At 43.1% G+C, this 22,583-nt stretch overlaps 1 protein-coding gene across 4 annotated transcripts in view; it reads right to left on the bottom strand.

The window, feature by feature from the left end:
* LOC135539913 (inositol 1,4,5-trisphosphate receptor type 1) overlaps window positions 1–22,583 on the bottom strand; it is a 170,336-nt gene that overhangs the window by 70,116 nt on the left and 77,637 nt on the right. For all 4 annotated transcript variants that reach the window (XM_064966161.1, XM_064966163.1, XM_064966164.1 and 1 more), the window contains 16 exons: window positions 17,820–17,974; window positions 13,755–13,854; window positions 13,309–13,469; window positions 12,772–12,913; window positions 12,384–12,542; window positions 6,091–6,263; window positions 4,889–5,008; window positions 3,743–3,937; window positions 3,112–3,363; window positions 2,695–2,836; window positions 2,321–2,474; window positions 1,905–2,095; window positions 1,535–1,667; window positions 1,392–1,446; window positions 994–1,159; window positions 130–300 (listed from right to left, as the gene is read on the bottom strand). In XM_064966161.1, coding sequence (XP_064822233.1) covers window positions 130–300; window positions 994–1,159; window positions 1,392–1,446; window positions 1,535–1,667; window positions 1,905–2,095; window positions 2,321–2,474; window positions 2,695–2,836; window positions 3,112–3,363; window positions 3,743–3,937; window positions 4,889–5,008; window positions 6,091–6,263; window positions 12,384–12,542; window positions 12,772–12,913; window positions 13,309–13,469; window positions 13,755–13,854; window positions 17,820–17,974 — 2,469 coding nt within the window. The remainder of the gene's footprint in view (window positions 1–129; window positions 301–993; window positions 1,160–1,391; window positions 1,447–1,534; window positions 1,668–1,904; window positions 2,096–2,320; window positions 2,475–2,694; window positions 2,837–3,111; window positions 3,364–3,742; window positions 3,938–4,888; window positions 5,009–6,090; window positions 6,264–12,383; window positions 12,543–12,771; window positions 12,914–13,308; window positions 13,470–13,754; window positions 13,855–17,819; window positions 17,975–22,583) is intronic.

The following is a 22,583-nucleotide window of genomic DNA, read 5'->3' as shown; positions in this document are numbered from 1 at the left end:
AAAGTACAGATATCCCCAACAACTACTTAAGTAGTACTTTAAAGTATTTTTACTTAAGTACTTTACACCACTGCAGAGAGTTAAGCGCAAGGTGGCTAACTCCTGGTCTGTGGATGCCTACTACTGTACCTTCTTGTGTTGAGACTCTGCAGAGCCCTCCCCAGCGTCCATGCCCTCATCTGGCCCCTGTCTCTTGTAGACCCACAGCTCAGACTTCTCCACAATGGAGCGTAGCTGGTCCAGGTCTGACTTGATCTGCTTGTAGTTCTCTACATCCTTACTGGTCACCAGCAACTGGACCTGGAGACATGGACAACAGACCAGTAGGACACCAGTATCGAGGATACCAGGTGTGGGATGGTTGTTCATGATTAGAGTCGAACAATAGTTTTACCTGACCATGTGCCTTGACTAGGACAAACTCTGGGCCCTCGGAGGTTATAACTGCAGGTTTTCCTGGTCAAGTCAGGCAGCCATTTCCTGGTCAAGCTAAACTAAAAGCCTAAGTGGTACTTGGATAACTGTATAATTCTAAGGATATTACGTAAGTGTGAGTGATGGGTCATGGGTAGACTACATACCCTAATGGAAAATATGGACAATGAGTACAGTAACTTCTAGGAAAGTGAATATGTATGATTATTCTGCATGTATGACAAGACAACAGTACATCTGTCATTGTAGTCATTTAGCAGGAATTCATATTCTGACAGACATACAATAAGTGCATTATAATAAGGGCATATAATTATAGCTAATGGTTATGCTTTTGTGATGCAGATAAACTCAACCCTAGTCTTTCTGAGAAATGCTTATACAATCTACTCATGCATTTGGAATTGGCAACTTTGAATGTGATGTAGGTCATGGATTCGATAATATTACATTAGCAAGTGAAGGTCTGATTTTTTTATTATTTTTTTAACTGCAGGTCAAAAAACAGCTGACCCATGCATCACTAGTATAAACAGTGGGTGGGTAGTAGGAGTGTACCTGTTTGAAGGCCTGTAGGACCTCCTGTCTCTGACTGAAGTGTCTGAAGAGCAGGTGGAGGGCTCGGGACACCAGGGGAGGGTAATCGTGCATGGTCAGGTGGAGAAGGACCCTCAGGAAGGTCCTACCACCATGGTCATCCAGGTCTAACGGGGTGTTCTCCTCACTGGATGTGGACATACAAGCAAACATATATAAAACGCGCGAGTGCACACACACACACACACACACACACACACACACACACACACACACACACACACACACACACACACACACACACACACACACACACACACACACACACACACACACACACACACACACACACACACACACACAGTCAAGTATCAAACAATAACTAAACTGCTGCAGGTTTAGTGTATCACAACAGTTACCTTCCACCAAATATCCCTTCTGCCTGCTCCTCTATGTGCTCAAAGTCCAGAGCTCCTGAGAAAACAATTCAGAGTGACCTTAGTAACACACAAAGAGGTAACATGCCAAGTGATGGGTGTCATGACCTGAGCTCTCCTCCCACCTGGCATGTTGTTTGGTCCCTCATGGGTTCCTGCTATAGACAGATCTGACTGGGAGTTGCTCTCATCAAACTCCCTCTTGAAGATACACAGCAAACAGGAGATCCGGTAGTCCAGACGCACATTCAGAATGAACTGCAGAGAGACAGAGAGGAACATGACACATACTGAATAAGTAAGACTGTTGTACTGTAGAGGGATCATATTAGGATTAGCATTGGGGGTTATGGGTGAGTTGTTGGGGTTAAGGAGGGTAACTAGTTTGGGGGAAGGGCGTTTGCAAATGGGTGTACGAGTGTATACAGTAGATCTATGGTCTGTATGGCATTGATTGTGCTATGGTGTGTACTGCATGTGTGCGGGCCTTTCTACCTGTAGTATCTCTATGATCTTGAGCTTGGTGTCCATGACCAGGATGTCCTGTTTCTCTGGCTCTGTCTGGGTCTTGACCTGGTCCCCGTCGGGTGGGTTGATGGGGGTGGTGGGCAGGAACCCCCCTCCTCTGAGCACCACCTGAGTCATCAGCTCCCCCACCCCGTGGATGGAGCGCATCACGTTACTGCCTGGAAACACACATGATTGCGTCAACCATCATGTATGTGAGAGCACAATTGTTCTGTCCTTTGTTAGCCATGGGATGAATAATGCTCAAGCCTAGGGTTCCAAAATCCCAGAAGTCAAGCAGAATTTCTGTTAAAAACCTGGGAACTTTAGTTTCAACCCTACTAAAGCCCCACTGTTGTATGGACCTTCACCCCTCTGCAGGGCAGTGTGTTACCGTGTCCTACCTTTAGTCTCGTCTCCCTTTTCCAGCTTGTTGATGGGGAAAATGGTGCTGACGTGGACACAGTCCAGGATGGCCAGCAGGATCTTGGTCAGCCTCAGCAAGTCACTGAAGTTGTAGAAGCCAAAGTAGATGAGGTTCCTAGATAGATTCACTACCTGGGAATGGACAAAAAGAGACGGGAAGAGAGAACAAAGCTAGTGGTTAGTAAATCCATGTCCTACTGAAACTCATTCTTCTTTGACCAATAGGAAGTGCATTTAATACAGATTAGACCAATAGTGACTGAGCCTAATACTGCTTTTTGCCTTTGACCAATATGGACTGGGTATCATATTGATTTGACCAATAGGGACTGAGCTTCCAGATGGGACTGACCTCGAAGGTAAGTTTGTTCTTCTCCTTGTCGGCGAATGGGAAGCTCTGACACACCACGTCTCTAAGATAGTTCTCGACAAACTCCATGGTCAGGGCAAAACACTCCTTGATCTCATCCTTGGACGTCCCGTCATTGTCATAGCTGGGACCAGAGGGACACAGATCACAGGTAGGGGACAGGTGAGTACTTACAACTAACTCCTACCATGTTAATGCTTCTCTAAATACTCCACTAAGAATATTTGTTTTTGTTTTACCTAAGTTAAAATAATGTCCATGTAAGACAGACAAGGCTATGGAACATTGTTTTCAAACCTTCACTACAAACCGTATATATTACGTATTTTCTGATTGGCCATTGAACATGTTACTAACTCCTCTCCTCAACCCTGATAGGCCGTCGGCCCTGCCACTCACTCATCAATGGCGATCTCGGAGGGGATCTCGGACCAGAGGCGGGCGTACTTGACAGGCGTGACCTGTTCCTGGGGGTCGCGGTCCACGTGCATGTGCAGCATCATGCGGCAGAAGGAGGCGCGCAGGTCGTAAGGCAGATCCTCGTCAGACATGCAGCGCAGGATCAGATCCACGTCCAACTGGCCAGAGATCTTATTGATGGCCAGATACTGACGGTCCAGACACATCCTCGCAAACAGGTTCAGCTGGTACCTGTGAGAGAGAGGGACATAGGCATCACTGCTTAGACATTACGATACACAGAGACCAGGAAATTAAAGTCTCAAGGTTAGTGACACCGCCTGGTTCTCTCTACTTCCTGGCACTTTTTATTAAATCAATTAATGTCATTAGTTGCAGAATAAAGTCGACTATAATTAATTTATCGGACCTTTTCCAAGTAGTCATGTGTAAGGGATGAGGAGGGTGGGTACGCACCTCATCCACTCCCAATGTGTAGGGCCCAAACCCATTTCCAAAAGCAAGGAGGAAACCAAGCATATACACACATGAGTATCGACAGAGACAGAAGTTATTCATCTTCTACAGATAACACAGTAAAGATGAGAGAACGCCTGGTGGTTTTTCTGACCTGTAGTAGCTGACCACCTCTTGGTCCTCCTTGGCGCCCTCCTTGGCGTCTTGGGCCAGCTCTCTGATGCTCTTACTTCTGATCTCCTTACTACGGTCCTTCCAGAACAACCACACCTCCTCCTCGTCCTCCTCAGACTCCACTGAATTCTCCCCGATGGACGCTCCCTCGATCTCAAACCTGGACAGCACCAGTCTGGCGAGGAGACGAACCGGTATTACTCCTCTAACCACAGATTTAGGATGAGAGTAGACTATCAACAATCATATCCTTGACCATTCAGGAGAGGAAACTATATTTGATCTCAAACCTGGACAACACCAGTCTTGCTCTAACACACCTGATTCAGCTAACAATGGTCCAAATTGAAGAGAAATGGCGGATTAGTTGAATCAGATGTCTTGGACCTGGGCTAGAACACAATCCTGCACACAGCCGGTTGACCATCCCAGAGGTACATACAAACATGTTAGCGTGGCTATACATGTGACTGACACATTTATAGCTATGGAACATACAGTGTGGTTGAACCAAACAGTATCACATGGATTTCTGAGAACACAAGGAGTAAAACTGCGTTTGTGTAGCACTGAGAACAAAACACATAGGTATAAATGAACGTAAGCCTTCCGTCAAAAACAAATATTACAGTTGACTATAGAATACTATAGTACTTACTATAGAATTATATAGTATTCTGTAGTAAACTGTAGCATGCAGCAGAATACTATGCTACACTGTAGTATCCCTCGATCATGAGGTGCTTACTATATCATTTTGTAACAGACACATGGAGATATTAAGTGCATTGCAATCAAAGCATTTTCTGTCTAAAAGAACAGATGTTTACTGAATGGCTACATGTTGCACTAGATAGGCATGTCCATTAGGACAAGCATGAGGATCCACCAGGAGTAAACACTCCATCATGCAGTCACCTTGAACAGCTTGATCTGGATGATGAAAGGGCTCCTACTGAATACATTTCAATAAAGAGAGCAGTATTGCTGTATTTATCTGCCATACTAGAACAGCCTGTAACAGACCATAGACCTAGACAACCATTGACTATTTTTGTTAAATGTTTAGGGGAAATTAGATTGAGGTATTGATTAATTGAAATCTCGCGTAAAAGAGAGGGCTTACTTGGTCTCTATAAGGATGTCTCCGTTGATGGGGTCCAGGACTGCGTTACAGATGAGCTCCTGTGTCACCGGGATGGATTTGTTCATAGACACACACAGGTCTGACAGATAGTCCAGGAACCTGGAACACACACACACACCATTCAATTCAAAAATTCCCCAAACACTGCACAATTAAATGACACATGAAAACATAGCATCTGACCTCGAGCAGCTTACAATACACTCCACACCACAGGAGGCTGCTGAGGGGAGGATGGCTCATAATAATAGCTGGAACGGAGCACATGGAATGGCATCAAACACATGGAAACCATGGATTTGATACCATTTCACTTATTCCGCGCCAGCCATTACCACAAGCTCGTCCTGTACAATTAAGGTGTCACCAACTTCCTGTGTTCCACACGTCTTTACTCCCTTGATATGGCAAACGATTAACACATTCCGACACAAAGCCACCCGTCTTCAATTACATTGAACACAGCAATATACTGTATCATCTGGCTAAAAGGAGCATACAGACATATCAAGACATGCAAACGAACACATAAAAAACACTATACACACAAACATGTGTGCATGCGAAGTGACCCACATGTTTGTTTTACCATCTTTGTGTGGACCAAACAATTTATTACCATTTCAAATCCTGTCTTCCCTAACCCTACCCCCATAACCTAACTCCTAACTGAACAAAAATATAAATGTAACATGTAAAGTGTTGGTCCCATGTTTCATGAGCTGAAATAAAAGATCCCCAAATTTTTCAATACGCACAAAGCTTATTTCTCTCAAATTTTGTGCACAAATTTGTTTACATCCCTGTTAGTAAGCATTCTCCTTTGCCAAGAGAATCCATCCACCTGAAAGGTGTAGACTATTAAGAAGCTGATTCAACATCATGATCATTACACAGGTGCACTTTGTGCTGGGGACAATAAAAGGCAACTCTAAAATGTGCAGTTTTGTCGCACAACACAATGCCACAGATGTCTCAAGTTTTGAGGGATCGTGCAAGTTGCATGCTGACTGCAGGATGACCACCAGTGTTGTTTCCAGAGAATGTAATGTTAATTTCTCTACCATAAGTTGCCGCCAACGTCGTTTTAGAGAATTTGGAACCCTAACCCCTAAACCTAAAATAGCATTTTTCCCTATGGGGAAGTATCCTTGTGAGGACTTCTGGTAACACACACTGACCTGGGCTCCCGGTTCTTCCTGACGAGGCTGACAAAGGTGTCTATCTCTGCAGCGGTGATGTGTTTCTCCAGCAGCTTGCGGTTGTTGTGGAGCAGAGCTGTGATAGTGTCCTCAGCCAGAACATCATAACCGATCTGCTTCTGCATGAAGCGGAACTGCTTGGCTATATACTCCTGTGGGACAAACACAGGCTCTGATCATAATCAAACATTATCACAACATTGGGACTGTGGTCCTTTATGGCTCAGTTGGTACGTGCATGGTGCTAGCAACACCAGGGTTGTGGGTTTGATTGCCACTGGGGCTACTCATACGAAATTCTATGCACTCACTAATGTAAGTCGCAATGGATAAAAGCTAAAGAGCATATGTTACATTGTGATGCAATGCTACTGAATGAGGTCAATAAATTACTGCAAACCCCGTTGAATGGTTAGCCACATTTGATTTAACAAACATTGCAATTGGATTGAATTAAATGTGTTCAGTGTGATCCACCTTGCTACAAAAAAAACAACAGCCCTTTTTCAGGACTCGGTCTTTCAAAGATAATTTCTAAAAATCCAAATAAACTTCACAGATCTTCATTGTAAAGGGTTTAAACACTGTTTCCCATGCTTGTTCAATGAACCATAAACAATTAATGAACATGTACCTGTGGAACGGTCGCTCAGACACTAACAGCTTACAGATGGTAGGCAATTAACGTCACATTTATGAAAACTTAGGACACTAAAGAGGCCTTTCTACCAACTGAAAAACACCAAAAGAAAGATGCCCAGGGTCCCTGCTCATCTGTGTGAATGTGCCTTAGGAATGCTGCAAGGAGGCATGAGGACTGCAGATGTGGCCAGGGCAATAAATTGCAATGTCCGTACAGTGAGACGCCTAAGACAGTGCTACAGGGAGACAGGACGGACAGCTGATCGTCTTCGCACTGGCACACCACGTGTAACATCACCTGCACAGAATCAGTACATCCGAACATCAAACCTGCGGGACAGGTACAGGATGGCAACAACTGCCCGAGTTACACCAGGAACGCACAATCCCTCCATCAATGCTCAGACTGTCCGCAATAGGCTGAGAGAGGCTGGACTGAGGGCTTGTAGGCCTGTTGTAAGGCAGGTCCTCACCAGACATCACCGGCAACAACGTCACCTATGGGCACAAACCCACCATCGCTGGACCAGACAGGACTGGCAAAAAGTGCTCTTCACTGACGAGTGATGGTTTTGTCTCACCAGGGGTGGTGGTCAGATACGCGTTTATCGTCGAAGGAATGAGCGTTACACCAAGGCCTGTACTCTGGAGCGGGATCAATTTGGAGGTGGAAGGTCCATCATGGTCTGGGGCGGTGTGTCACAGCATCATCAGACTGAGCTTGTTGTCACTGCTGGCAATCTCAATGCTGTGCGTTACAGGGAAGACATCCTCCTCCCTCATGTGGTACCCTTCCTGCAGCAACATCCTGACATGACCCTCCAGCATGACAATGCCACCAGCCATACTGCTCGTTCTGTGCGTGATTTCCTGCAAGACAGGAATGTCAGTGTTCTGCCATGGCCAGCGAAAGGCCCGGATCTCAATCCCATTGACCACATCTAGGACCTGTTGGATCGTAGGGTGAGGGCTAGGGCAATTCCCCCCAGTAATGTCTAGGAACTTGCAGGTGCCTTGGTGGAAGAGTGGGGTAACATCACAGCAAGAACTGGCTAATCTGGTGTAATCCATGAGGAGGAGATGCACTGCAGTACTTAACCTCTCTTAAAGCAGCTGGTGGCCACACCAGATACTGAATCTAACTTTTGATTTTGACCCTCCCCCTTTGTTCAGGGACACACTATTCCATTTCTGTTAGTCACAGGTCTACGGAACTTGTTCAGTTTGTCTCAGTTGTTGAATCTTGTCATGTTCATACAAATTTTTACACATGTTAAGTTTGCTGAAAATAAACACAGTTGACAGTGAGAGGACGTTTCTTTTTTTTGCTGAGTTTAGTTCAAGGCTCCCGAGTGGCGCAGCAGTCCAAGGCACTGCAGCTTTGTGCTAGATGCTTCACTACACACATCCTGGTTTGAATCCAGGCTGTATCACAACCGGCTGTGATTAGGAGTCCCCATAGGGTGGCGCACAATTGGCCCACCGTCATCCGGGTTTGTCCGGTGTAGGCCGTCATAGTAAATAAGAATGTGTTCTTAACTGAGTTGCCGAGTTAACAAAAAGTTACACACAAAATAGTTTCTGTATTGTTACTTACCTACAATTCCCACTCATTACTTCAACAACAACACATTTACTGTAACACAGGAAAAACGAAATGACATTTTGGTGGATTCAAAAAATGTAGATAAAATGTAAGATCCCTCCTGTAAATTCCCCAAATTTCCATGGGTAATTCCCAAATGTCTTCCAAATTGTCCTGGATTTGTTCAACTGGCCAGTGTAACGTCAGACTACAGACACAGTATTAGTGTGGCCGTATCAAAGGCCTCCAGGCCATTCATCTGAGAAAAAAGCTTCAAACTGCAACCAGTGCCTGCAACCTGGTTCAGGTTATTAGTCAACCTACCAAGGTGGTTAAACAGCACAGGAATGAAATCGTCAACATATATTGATCACATCTTTACTAATGCTGCAGAAATTTGCTTGAAATCAAGTATCCAGATCCATCAGATCTAGTGATCACAATATAGTAACCATATCTAGGAAAACCAAAGTTTCAAGGGCTGAGCCTAATATTGTGTATAAGAGGTCATACAATAAGTGTTGTAGTGGTTCCTATGTTGTTGATGCAAAGAACATGTGTTGGTCCATGTTGTGTAATGAGGAGCAAACAGATGTTGCACTTGACACATTTATGAAATTGCTTATCCCAGTTACTAATAAGCATGCACCCATTAAGAAAATGACCATAAAAACTATTAAATCCCCGTGGATTGATGAGGAATTAAAAAATTGTATGTTTTTTTTTAATTTTTTAACTTTTATTTAACCAGGCAAGTCACTTAAGAACAAATTCTTATTTTCAATGACGGCCTGGGAACAGTGGGTTAACTGCCTGTTCAGGGGCAGAACGACAGATTTGTACCTTGTCAGCTCGGGGGTTTGAACTCGCAACCTTCCGGTTACTAGTCCAACGCTCTAACCACTAGGCTACCCTGCCACCCCTGCCTCTGGTTGAGAGGGATGAGGCAAAAGGAATGGAAATTATATCTGGCTGCACAACCGATTGGCAAACATACTGCAAATTGAGAAATCATGTGACTAAACTGAATGAAAAGAAGAAACTACACTATGAAACAAAGATAAATGACAAAGAATGATAGTAAAAAAGCTTTGGAGCACCTTCAATGACATTTTGGGGGAAAAAGACAAACTCAGCTGCATCAGTCATTATATCAGATGGTTCCTTCATTACAAAACCGACTGACATTGCCAACTACTTTAATGAATCCGTAAAGGACAGTTGGGCAAAAAAGTATTTAGTCAGCCACCAATTGTGCAAGTTCTCCCACTTAAAAAGATGAGAGGCCTCTGAAAAAGCTCTGCGACACGTTAGGGTCCACTCGTTCAGACTGGTCTTACTCCATAATTTATAAGAATACAAGCCTGAAACTATTTCTAAAGACTGTTGACATCGAGTGGAAGGCATAGGAACTGTAAATGGAGTCCTCAGTCAATGGATACTGTAATGGCATTGAATAGAAAACTACAAAACCACAAAAAAAACTTCCTGAATGGATTTTTCTCAGGTTTTCACCTGCTAAATAAGTTATGTTATACTCACAGACACTATCTTAACAGTTCTGGAAACTTTAGAGTTTTTTCTATCCAAATCTACCAGTTATATGCATATCATATCTTCTGGGCACGAGTAGCAGGCCGTAGAATCTGTGCATGCTTTTCATCCAAAATTCCGAATGCTGCCCCCTACCCTAGGGAGGTTAACAAAGAGCTGCAGTTAGTTTAAGAATGGGTAGCAAGGAATAAGTTAGTCCTAAATATTTCAAATTAAAAGCATTGTATTTGGGACAGATCATTCACTAAACCCTAAACCTCAACTAAATATTTGAATAGATAATGTGGAAATTGAGCAAGTTGAGGTGACTAAACTGCTTGGAGTAACCCTGGATTGTAAACTGTCATGGTCAAAACATATTGATACAACAGCAGTTAAGATGGGGAGAAGTTTGTCCAGTATAAAGCGCTGCTCTACCTTCTTAGCAGCACTATCAACAAGCAGGTCCTACAGGCTCTAGTTTTGTCACACCTGGACTACTGTTTATTTGTGTGGTCAGGTGCCACAAAGAGGGACTTAGGAAAATTGTAATTGGCTCAGAACAGGGCAGCATGGCTGGCCCTTGGAGGTACACAGACAGGAAACAATAATATGCATGCCAATCTCTACTGGCTCAAAGTTCCCTACTTGTATTTGCACTGAGCTGTCTGTTTAAACGACTAGCAAACAGCTCAAGACACTATGCATAACGTACAAGACATGCCACCAGAGGTCTCTTCACAGCCCCCAAGTCTAGAACAGACTATGGGAGGCGCACAGTACTACATAGAGCCAAGACTACATGGAACTCTATGCAAGCAGTAGAATCAGATTTTTTTAAATGCATAAAAATACACCTTATAGAACAGCGGGGACTGTGAAGCAACACAAACATAGGCACAGACATATGCATACACACACATGATAACATACACTGCCTTGGCAGCAGCTAATGGGGATCCATAATAAATACAAATCTTAGACTGGGAGAACAGAGGCTGTCCACAGGCACCAGGCAGCTTCCTCCTTCAGTTGAAACCACTCCAACAATTACACACAGTATGTGACAGTGGACTGTCTGTCTGTGTGTTTGGACAATGCATGTTTCTGTTGGCGTGCGCGCGCGTGTCTTGTGGCCCGGAAGGGAGCGTTGTGCTGCTAAAAGTTTTATGAAGGCAGAATGTGAGTAAGGAAATGATTGTGGATTACAGGAAAAAGAGGACCGAGCACGCCCCCATTCTCGTAGATGGGGCTGCAGTGGAGCAGGTTGAGAGCTTCAAGTTCCTTGGTGTCCACATCACCAACAAACTAACATGGTCCAAGCACACCATGATAGTTGTGAAGAGGGCATGACAAAACCTATTCCCCCTCAGGATCCTCAAAAGGTTCTACAGCTGCACCATCGAGAGCATCTGGTTTCATCACCACCTGGTAAGGCAACTGCTCGGCCTCTGACCGCAAGGCACTACAGAGGGTAGTGCGAACGGCCCAGTACATCACTTGGGCAAAGCTTCCTGCCATCTAGTTCCTCTATACCAGCCGGTGTCAGAGGAAGGCCCTAGAATCCAGCCACCCTAGTCATAGACTGTTCTCTCTGCTACCGCACGGCAAGCGGTACTGGAGCACCACATCTAGGTCCAAGAGGCTTCTAAACAGCTTCTACCCCCAAGCCATAAGACTCCTGAACATCTAGTCAAATGGCTACCTAGACTAGTCGCATTGCTCCCCCCCTCACGTCACCACTGCCACTCTCTGTTGTCATCTATACATAGTCACTTTAATTAACTCTACCTACATGTCCATACTACCTCAACTAACCAGTGCACCCGCACATCAACTTTGTACCGGCACCCCCCTGTATATATTGTTATTTTTTACTGCTGCTCTTTAATTACTTGTTACTGATAAGAATAAGAGAAAAAAAAATATTTTGAAACAGCACTGTCGGTTAGGGGCTTGTAAGTAAGCATTTCACTGTAAGGTCTACACCTGTTGTATTCGGCGCATGTGACTAATAAAATTCGATTTGAGAATACTTGACACACTGACTGAACAGCACATTTAATTACAGCTAAATGCCATCATACAGTTTAGGCTAATTGTATAAGTGCTGTGGCTTGATATTTTGGCTATAGGTTAAGTCCCTGTCTGCTGGAACACACGGTCCAAAACACCACGTGAAAACAACCCCTATGTCATTCCTCTACTAAAGCCCGCTAGGGTCTGCAGGTCTAATCGAACCAGGTACTGTAGGTGTATATAAGTCAAATGGATATAGCTCCACTCAGGCTTCCAATTGAATTAGGGGAACATCATCATACTGCTTACACGCTCATTTAGCATCTTCAGATCAGCAAACACTGAAAGAGTATGGGTTCAGTTAAGGGGCTAGGGATAAGGTTGGGGTAGTGGTTGTTTGGGGACCAGACCAGTCATGTGAACTGTCATGTGTGTCCTTGTGTGGCTGCCATAGGCCCAGACCAGTAGGCCTGACAGTTACCGAGCTGCGTACCTGGTTCTTGCGGTAGTCCTGTTGGGAGTGGCGTAACACACGGTAACACAGGCGGCAGATGTGCCTGAAAGGGGCGTGGCGCTGGTCAGCCAGCTCCTCCAATCGCAGCATGGGCCCATCCCCACTGTCTGTGAATGGAGCCTGCAGTAGCTTGAAGATCTAGAGAGAAATTCCACCCATTGGATGATAGTCCATCAGGTTAAGAAAATACATTTGTTTGGAGAAGTATGACAGTTTGTTATACTTTGTTGAACTTCAACAGAGTTTAATAGAAGACAAAGGAGCTTGCATCCCAATGATCCACATTGAAAAGGAATGAAGTAGACTTTTTCACCCTTTCAGTCTGTGGACGTTCTAGTTGTCCCTTATGAATTACATTGTCCTCTACCTGTTTGAGGATATTCTGTTCCCTCATGAGTTTCTGTCTCTCTCGGTTGGGCTTGTTGACCATGATTTCCAAAACATCTTGGCCATTATTGGGGATGTCCACCACGAAGAACACCAGGTCCTCCAGAAGCTTGGTCACTGCCCTGGAGGACACACATGAAGAATTGTTTTTATTTAACCTTTATTTAATTAGGCAAGTCAGTTAAGAACAAATTCTTATTTACAATGACAGCCTACCCCAGCCAAACCCTAAACCAGATGACGCTGGGCCAATTGTGCGCTGCCCTATGGGACTCCCAATCACGGCTGGTTGTAATACAGCCTGGAATCAAACAAGGGTCTGTTGTGACGCCTTGAGCCCTGAGATGCAGTGCTGCGCCACTCGGGAGCGCACATGAAGATTCTTTGAGATTTAGAATTCTTAATGAGGGCCATGTTGATACCCAGAGTTCCAAGGACATTCCATTTTGGAATGGTTTTGTGCCTACATTGAAGAGGTAAAGAACACATAGTGAGCACTAAAATAGCTGCCGTGTACCTCCTCTCGTTCTGAGTGATGGTGCCCTTCTCCAGTTTGCCTGCGATGGACGCTAACACTTTACTGGCATCATTGGCAAAGTCAAGATCTCGGACTTCAGCGGGGGAGACAGGTACGATGGCAAACGCCTCTTTGTCTTCTTTCAGTGCTGATGTGCCGATCTAAAAATAACAACATTGTGAGAAACTGACGAGTTAATTAGGATTGTAAAATTAAGTGAATTCTAGTAAGTAAAGCTCACAAATAAAAAATGAATCATTTGTGCATCCGGTGGTCAGATCTAATGTGAGGGTATTATTATATTATGAAATGTTTGTGTTGGACAGATTTAAGTGAGACACAGAAAACATGATATAAAGTAGTTAAAGATTGGGTTTGACAGACTATTGGTAAGGTCTCAAACTGTCTGGTCTTAATGGAGATTGGCTGGTTGAGCTGTCACTCACACGTAACATGACCGGTTTCTCCTCTTCCTTGTCGATGGGGTGGTTAGTGCTGTGGACCCATGTGTTGGTGCACAAGTGTCTGAGCCTCACATATGAGTTCCTTGGTGCACGCACACGCACACACGCACACACACACACACACACACACACACACACACACACACACACACACACACACACACGAGCATTGTGAGTCAAGAATGAATGTCATTACTGGGCTAGGCCCACTATAGCACATACTAAGAAGTCCCATACCAAACAGGGGAACAGACATGTGCCTCTGATTAAATATTGAAACATGTATATTTTCTGATGTATTCCAGTACAGAGAGGGATATCATAATAAGAGTGGTTACTGTAAACCAAACATCTTACAGTATCTGTATAAATCTCAACAAAAATAAACATCTTCTCCTTCATCAACGTCACCAGTCCTTACACCCTCACAACCAACATGAAACAGTAACACTTGTTACTGCAAGTCAAACCCTCCCTATTGTACAGTCAGCTTGGAAGTCAAAAACAAGACACAGACACGCACACTTTATTGCTTCATGACCTCGTGAAACTCCCTCACCTACTCTCCCAAGACGGAAATCCTCCCTACCCTCTCCAAAACACAGGCTCAGACCTGTCCAATGTCAACAGATTCTGAACACTCCATGACCCTAACACAGCCCACTCACCCTTTCCACTGAAAGTGAGAACAGAAATGTGTTTAAATGGGGAATTCCACTTGAAATCAACTAAATGTGTCTGATAATGAACAAACACAACACAAATCTAAAGATTACACACCGACCAGTCAAAAGTTTGGATACATCTACTCATTCAAGGTTTTTCTTTATTTTTACTATTTTCTCCTACATTGTAGAAATCAAAATTATATTCTATATTTGAGATTCTCCAAAATAGCTAGCCTTGATGACAGCTTTGCACAATCTTGGAATTCTCTCAACCAGCTTCATGAATGCATTAAATGCATTAAAATGCATTAAAATGCATTAAAATTAATAGGTGTGCCTTGATAAAAATGTGTGGAATTTCTTTCCTTCTTAAAGCATTTGAGCCAATCAGTTGTGTTGTGACAAGGTAGGGGTGGGAAACAGACAATAGCCCTATTTGGTAAAATACCAAGTTCATATTATGGCAAGAACAGCTCAAATAAGCAAAGAGAAACAACAGTCCATCATTACTTCAAGCGCTATGATGAAACTGGCTCTCATGAGGACCGCCACAGGAGAGGAAGACCCAGAGTGACCTCTGTTGCAAAACATAAGTTCATTAGAGTTAACTGCACCTCAGATTACAGCCCAAATAAATGCTTCACAGAATTCAAGTAACAGACATCTCAATATCAACTGTTCAGAGGAGATTGCGTGAATCAGGCCTTCATGGTCAAATTGCTGCAAAGAAACCACTACTAAATGACACCAATGATAAGAAGAGACTTGCTTGGGCCAAGAAACACGAGTAATGGACATTAGACCGGTGCAAATCTGTCCTTTTGTCTAATGAGTCCAACCGCCATGTCTCTGTGAGACACAGAGTAGGTGAAGCATAGAAGAGGAGGTGTGATGGTGCTTTGCTGGTGACACTGTCAGTGATTTATTTAGAATTCAAGGCACACTTAACTAGTATGGCTACTGCAGCATTCTGCAACTATACGCCATCCCATCTGGTTTGTGGAACTATCATTTGTTTTTCAACAGGACAATGACCCAACACACCTCCAGGCTGTGTAAGGGCTATTTGACCAAGAAGGAGAGTGATGGAGTACTGCATCATATGACCTGGCCTCCACAATCACCTAACCTCAACCCAATTGAGATGGTTTGGGATGAGTTGGACTACAGAGTGGAAAAGCAGCCAACAAGTGCTCAGAACATGTGGAAACTCCTTCAAGACTGTTGGAAAAGCATATAAAACACTTTTTGTTTACTACATGATTCCATATGTGTTATGTTATAGTTTTGATGTCTTCACTACTATTATATAATGTAGAAAATTGTAAAATTAAAGAAAATCCAATCTTTCTACTGGACTGTACAGATACAGTGGGGCAAAATAATATTTAGTCAGCCACCAATTGTGCAAGTTCTCCCACTTAAAAAGACGAGAGAGGCCTGTAATTTTCATCATGGGTACACTTCAACTATGACAGACAAAATGAGAAAAAAAATCCAGAAAATCACATCGTAGGATTTTTTATGAATTTATTTGCTAATTATGGTGGAAAATAAGTATTTGGTCACCTACAAACAAGCAAAATTTCTGGCTCTCACAGGCTCCTCTGTCCTCCACTCGTTAGCTGTATTAATGGCACCTGTTTGAACTTGTTATCAGTATAAAAGACACCTGTCCACAACCTCAAACAGTCGCACTCCAAACTCCACTATGGCCAAGGCCAAAGAGCTGTCAAAGAAAACCAGAAACAAAATTGTAGACCTGCACTAGGCTGGGAAGACTGAATCTGCAATAGGTAAGCAGCTTAGTTTGAAGAAATCAACTGTGGGAGCAATTATTAGGAAATGGAAGACATACAAGACCACTGATAATCTCCCTCGATCTGGGGCTCCACGCAAGATCTCACCCCGTAGGGTCAAAATGATCACAAGAACGGTGAGCAAAAAACCCAGAACCACACGGGGGGACCTAGTGAATGACCTGCAGAGAGCAGGGACCAAAGTAACAAAGCCTACCATCAGTAACACACTACGCCGCCAGGGACTCAAATCCTGCAGTGCCAGATGTGCCCCCCTGCTTAAGCCAATACATGTCCAGGCCCATCTGAAGTTTGCTAGAGAGCATTTGGATGATCCAGAAGATGTCAGATGAAACCAAAATATAACTTTTTGGTAAAACCTAACTCGTCGTGTTTGGAGGACAAAGAATGCTGAGTTGCATCCAAAGAACACCATACCTACTGTGAAGCATGGGGGTGGAAACATCATGCTTTGGGGCTGTTTTTCTGCAAAGGGACCACGACTGATCCGTGTAAAGAAAAGAATGAATGGGGTCATGTATCGTGAGATTTTGACTGAAAACCTCCTTCCATCAGCAAGGGCATTGAAGATGTAACATGGCTGGGTCTTTCAGCATGACAATGATCCCAAACACACCGCCCGGGCAACGAAATAGTGGCTTCGTAAGAAGCATTTCAAGGTCCTGGAGTGGCCTAGCCAGTCTCCAGATCTCAACTCCATAGACATTTTTGGAGGGAGTTGAAAGTCCGTGTTGCCCAGCAACAGCCCCAAAACATCACTGCTCTAGAGGAGATCTGCATGGAGGAATGGGCCAAAATACTAGCAACAGTGTGTGAAAACCCTGTGAAGACTTACAGAAAACGTTTGACCTCTGTCATTGCCAACAAAGGGTATATAACAAAGTATTGAGATAAACTTTTGTTATTGACCAAATACTTATTTTCCACCATAAGTTGCAAATAAATTCATTAAAAATCCTGCAATGTGATTTTCTGGATTTTTTTTCCTCATTTTGTCTGTCATAGTTGAAGGCCTCATCTTTTTAAGTGGGAGAGCTTGCACAATTGGTGGCTGACTAAATACTTTTTTGCCCCATTGTATATAGATATATCTATATATCTATGTGTGTGTGTCCTTCCAGGGGGAGGAACATGACTGTTTACTTTTCATATTGCAACATTTTCATTAGAATCTGATCTGCATCAACAGTCACTATTTTTTTAGGACTTTCCAGACACACAGTCATCAGAAAATGTTTCAATTATTGAATTGGAATTTCAGTTTAATTCCTCAATTGACTGACTTCAAATCCAATTGACCCCAGCCCTGACAAATACAGCCTGGTCACTCACCATTGCACATGACAACAACACAGGATGTATTTTAAAATCAACAAATTTTCATGGATGTAGTAAAAAGAGACGTTTCTTATTAGAACAATGGTAAAATCCTCTGAAAGTATTATGAGTAATAGGGTCTTTTCGCACAATGTGAACTGCGGGGGGGCTGCTTAGGGGCAGACTATGTGGTCCTATCTGGGCCCCCTCTTAACATGGTAGGCTCCAGCTCAAAGTCCTACCTGGGCACCAGGGAGTCCCCCCCTCTCAAAGTGGTAGGGTCCAGCTCAAAAATGGAGGAGATGTCATTGCCTTCAGGGACAGACACCAGGGTATACATGACCTTCTCCTGGGGGTTCCTGAGGCGGGCGCGGAGGTCGACCTGCTCAGAGTCCAGCTGGAGACACAACATGGAAACACAGTCTCGTCAGATCACTGTACAGCAACATAGACATGGGCACTGAAGACCAGGATCAATGATTATGAAGAGTAAAATAATTGACAGACCATCAGTATACACTGAGTATACAAAACAATAAGAACACCTCCTCTTTCTATGAGATACACTGACCAGGTGAAAGCTATGATCCCTTATCACTTGTTAAATCCATTTCAAATCAACGTAGATGAAGGGGAGGACACAGGTTAAATAGTAATTTTCAAGCCTTGAGACAATTGAGACATGGATTGTGTACCATTCAGGGGGAGAATGAGTAAGACAAACATGTATGTGCCTTTGAACAGGGTATGGTAGTAGGCGTCAGGCATACCAGTTTGTGTCAAGAACTGCAACGTGTGTATCAAGAATTGTCCACCACCCAATATTAGGAAGGTGTTACTAATGTTTGGTATACTCACTGTACATGGGTTAAGTTTTGTAATAGAAACGTTAAAAGTTCAGGTCACACACACATGGGTCAGCTTCCTGTGAAATTCCTAGATCAATGACCTAAAGCTCAAATCCTGGGCAGGAACTGACTGAAGAAGATAAGAGAATCACAACTCAAAGGGATCTTTTCATTCACCACAATGTGAGAACATCGATTTGATCCAATTTCTTGTTTAAAAAAAAATCTAATTTAGACCAATAGAACTCTATAGGCTTAATTCAATATACTGCACTAAACCTCATGACCTACTAATTGTAGGAAGTTTTAAAGGCCAAAAGAGACATTCTGGTGTATTGTGAAGTATCAAATCAGTGCTTTCACAGAAATATCAACAAATATGTATGAATATTAAGTTCAGTAATTAGAGTAATAAGTAATTTAGTATAATTATCTGGTTAAACTGCAGCTCTTTTATAAGTTTGGGTCTTCCGCTGTGTTCACATGGTCACTATTGTAGAGTGGATGATTGTCTAGTAACGCATTACCCTTTTGACTTTATGGTATTGACCCGAACCGCACTGTTCTGGCTTGGTGATTTTCTTTTTACGTCATCCTATCAAGCAACTACATGGTGGATTCATAACCAGGCCAGTGCGGTATAACTTGGCTTGGCTTCGGTATACAGTTGAAGTTGGAAAAATACATACACTTAGGTTGGAGTCATTAAAACTGTTTTTTCAACCACTCCGCAAATTTCATATTAACTAACTATAGTTTTAGCAAGCTGATTAGGACATCTACTTTGAGCATGACAAGTAATTTTCCCAACAACGGTTTACAGACAGATTATTTCACTGTATCACAATTCCAGTGGGTCAGAAGTTTACATACACTAAGTTGACTGTGCCTTTAAACAGCTTGGACAATTCCAGAAAATTATGTCATGGCTTTAGAAGCTTCTGATTGGCAAATTGGCATAATTTGAGTCAATTAGAGGTGTACCTGTGCATGTATTTCAAGATCTACCTTCAAACTCAGTGCCTCTTTGCTTGACGTCATTTGAAAATCAAAAGAAATCAGCCAAGACCTCAGAAAAAAAATTGTAGACTTCCACAAGTCTGGTTCATCCTTGGGAGCAATTTCCAAATATGCCTGAAGGTACCATATTCATCTGTACAAACAATAGTACGCAAGTATAAACACCATGGGACCACGCAGCCGTCATACCGCTCAGGAAGGAGACGCGCTCTGTCTCCTAGAAATTCCCTTTGGTGCAAAAAGTGCAAATCAATCCCAGAACAACAGCAAAGGACAATGTGAAGATGCTGAAGGAAACAGGTACAAAAGTATCTATATCCACAGTAAAACGAGTCCTATATCGACATAACCTGAAAGGCCGCTCAGCAAGGAAGAAGCCACTGCTCCAAAACCGCCATAAAAAAGCCAGACTATGGTTTGCAACTGCACATGGGGACAAAGACCGTACTTTTTGGAGAAATGTCCTCTGGTCTGATGAAGTGAAAATAGAACTGTTTGGCCATAATCACCATCATTATGTTTGGATAAAAAAGGGGGAGCCTTGCAAGCCGAAGAACACCATCCCAACTGTGAAGTACGGGGGTGGCAGCATCATGTTGTGGGGGTGCTTTGCTGTATGAGGGACTGGTGCACTTCACAAAATAGATGGGATCGTGACTAAAGCCTCAGGCTCATTAGCATAACGCAACGTTAACGATTTCTGAAAATCGCAAATAAAATGAAAATAATGCGTCTGCTCTCAAGCTTAGCCTTTTCTTAACAACACTGTCATCTCAGATTTTCAAAATATGCTTTTGAACCATAGAAATTGACTAATTTGTGTAAGAGTATGCAAAGCTAGCATAGCATTTTGAGTAGCATTAAGCACGCAACATTTTCACAAAAACCAGATAACCAAATAAATAAAATCATTTACCTTTGAAGAGCTTCTGATGTTTTCAATGAGGAGACTCTCAGTTACATACCAAATGCGCAGTTTTTCCTGAAAGCGTCTGTGTGTAGGAGAAATTGTTCCGTTTTCTACATCGCATCTGGCTACCGAAACAAAACGAAAATTCAGTCACCTACAACGTCAAACTTTTTCCGAATTAACTACATAATATTGACCGAAACATGGCAAACGTTGTTTGGAATCAATCCTCAAGGTGTTTTTTCACATATCTCTTCATTGATATATCGTTCGTGGAAGCTTGCTTTCCTCTCTGAATCCCATGGAAAAATACTTGCAGCTGACTTTTGCGCACCAATTTCGGCGCAGGACACCGGGCGGACACCTGGTAAATGTGGTCTCTTATGGTCAATCTTCCAATGATCTGCCTACAAATACGTCACAATGCTGCAGACACCTTGGGGAAACGACAGAAAGGGTTGACTCACTCCTCTCGCATTCACAGCCATATAAGGAGACAATGGAAAACAGAGCCTCAAAAATCCTGCTCATTTCCTGGATGCCGTCTCATCTTGGTTTTGCCTGAAGCTCACGTTCTAGGGCACGCACAGAAAATATCTTGGTAGTTCTGGACACGTCAGAGTGTTTTCTTTCGAAAGCTATCAATTATATGCATAGTCGAGCATCTTTTTGTGACAAAATATCTTGTTTAAAACGGGAACGTTTTTCATCCAAAAATGAAATAGCGCCCCCATAGCATCAAGAGGTTAAGGACAACAAAAGTCAAGGTATTAGAGTGGCCATAACAAATCCCTGACCTCAATCCTGTAGAAGAGTTGTGGGCAGAACTGAAAAAGTGTGTGCGAGCAAGGCGGCCTACAAACCTGACTCAGTTACACCAGGTCTGTCAGGAGGAATGGGAAAAATTTCACCCAACTTGTGGGAAGCTTGTGGAAGGCTACCCAAAGCATTTGACCCAGGTTAAATAATTTAAAAGGCAATGCTACCAAATACTAATTGAGTGAATGTAAACTTCTGACCCACTGAGAATGTGATGAAAGACATAAAAGCTGAAATAAATCATTCTCTACTATTATTCTGACATTTCACATTCTTAAAATAAAGTGGTGATCCTAACTGACCTAAGACAGGGAATTTTGACTAGGATTAAATGTCAGGAATTGTGAAAAACTGAGTTGAAATGTATTTGGCTAAGGTGTATGTAAACTTCCGACTTCAACTGTATGTTCATCCCCATAGAGCCAGGGACAGACACACACCTCCAGGCATGGAGACAGCACTCAGCTCTGTTAGTCATACAAGCTTGTTCAACCATGTGTTGACAAAGGCTGCGTTTACACAGGCAGCCCAATTCTGAACTTTTTTCCACTAATTGGTCTTATGAACAATCACATCCGATATTTTGACATATCTTTTTTCCCAGATATATTCTGACTGGTCAACAGACCAATTAGTGAAAAAAGATACGAATTGGGTTGCCTGTGTAAACGCAGACGAATGCGACTCGTGCATCAGTACTTACTATGTAGTCCTGTGTTTTGTAGAGACAATTGTGCAATTGAGATCATTCCTAGTGGTAGACTGCCATCTGTTGGCTAAAGGCAGGTAACAGTTGCCTGACGACTCAAAATGAATTCTTCCACTGCTCATCGTTGAATTTGTTTTTGGTGACGTCAAAATGAGTGGTGTTGTACACCACTCAGAAACTGCTTCTTCAATAGAAATCCTCAACCACACTTGTTGGCGATGTCATGGCAACGTTGGTTGCGACGTTGGTTTATCGGTCGTCTGGCACGGAACTGCACATGTACAGGCCATCAAATCAAAGGCATTCCTCATTCCTTTCATGAGCTTGGACTAATAACATGTTCTACTAAAGACATTGGTCAGGCTGTGCCTTTAGATTTCAGAAAAATTAACAACTAAGGAAGAATATTTCACTTACATTGAGTTCTCAAACACTAAACCGGTCTACTTGGTCTGTTTTGCAAGCATTCCCAGAAGTCTTGCGATGTTGCGCCCCTGGGTTTAGAAACTCTGTGTCTTTACCCACATGTGCTTTGGCTCTAGCCCAACCCATTGGTTTCTGGGACCAAACAGAACATATGAATGCTCTTTAGAAATAGGCTGAAATGTACTCAGAGCAAGGCTCATTGAGGAGAAAAAAATAACAACGTCCATGGGCGTGGCATAGCAATTGGCCAGAGCAAGGAGTTTGGGTAGCCAGG

The sequence above is a fragment of the Oncorhynchus masou genome, chromosome 5 (genome assembly GCF_036934945.1).
Source record: "Oncorhynchus masou masou isolate Uvic2021 chromosome 5, UVic_Omas_1.1, whole genome shotgun sequence".
NCBI classification, from domain to species: Eukaryota; Metazoa; Chordata; class Actinopteri; order Salmoniformes; family Salmonidae; genus Oncorhynchus; species Oncorhynchus masou.
This window is presented reverse-complemented; position numbering and strand designations above follow the sequence as displayed.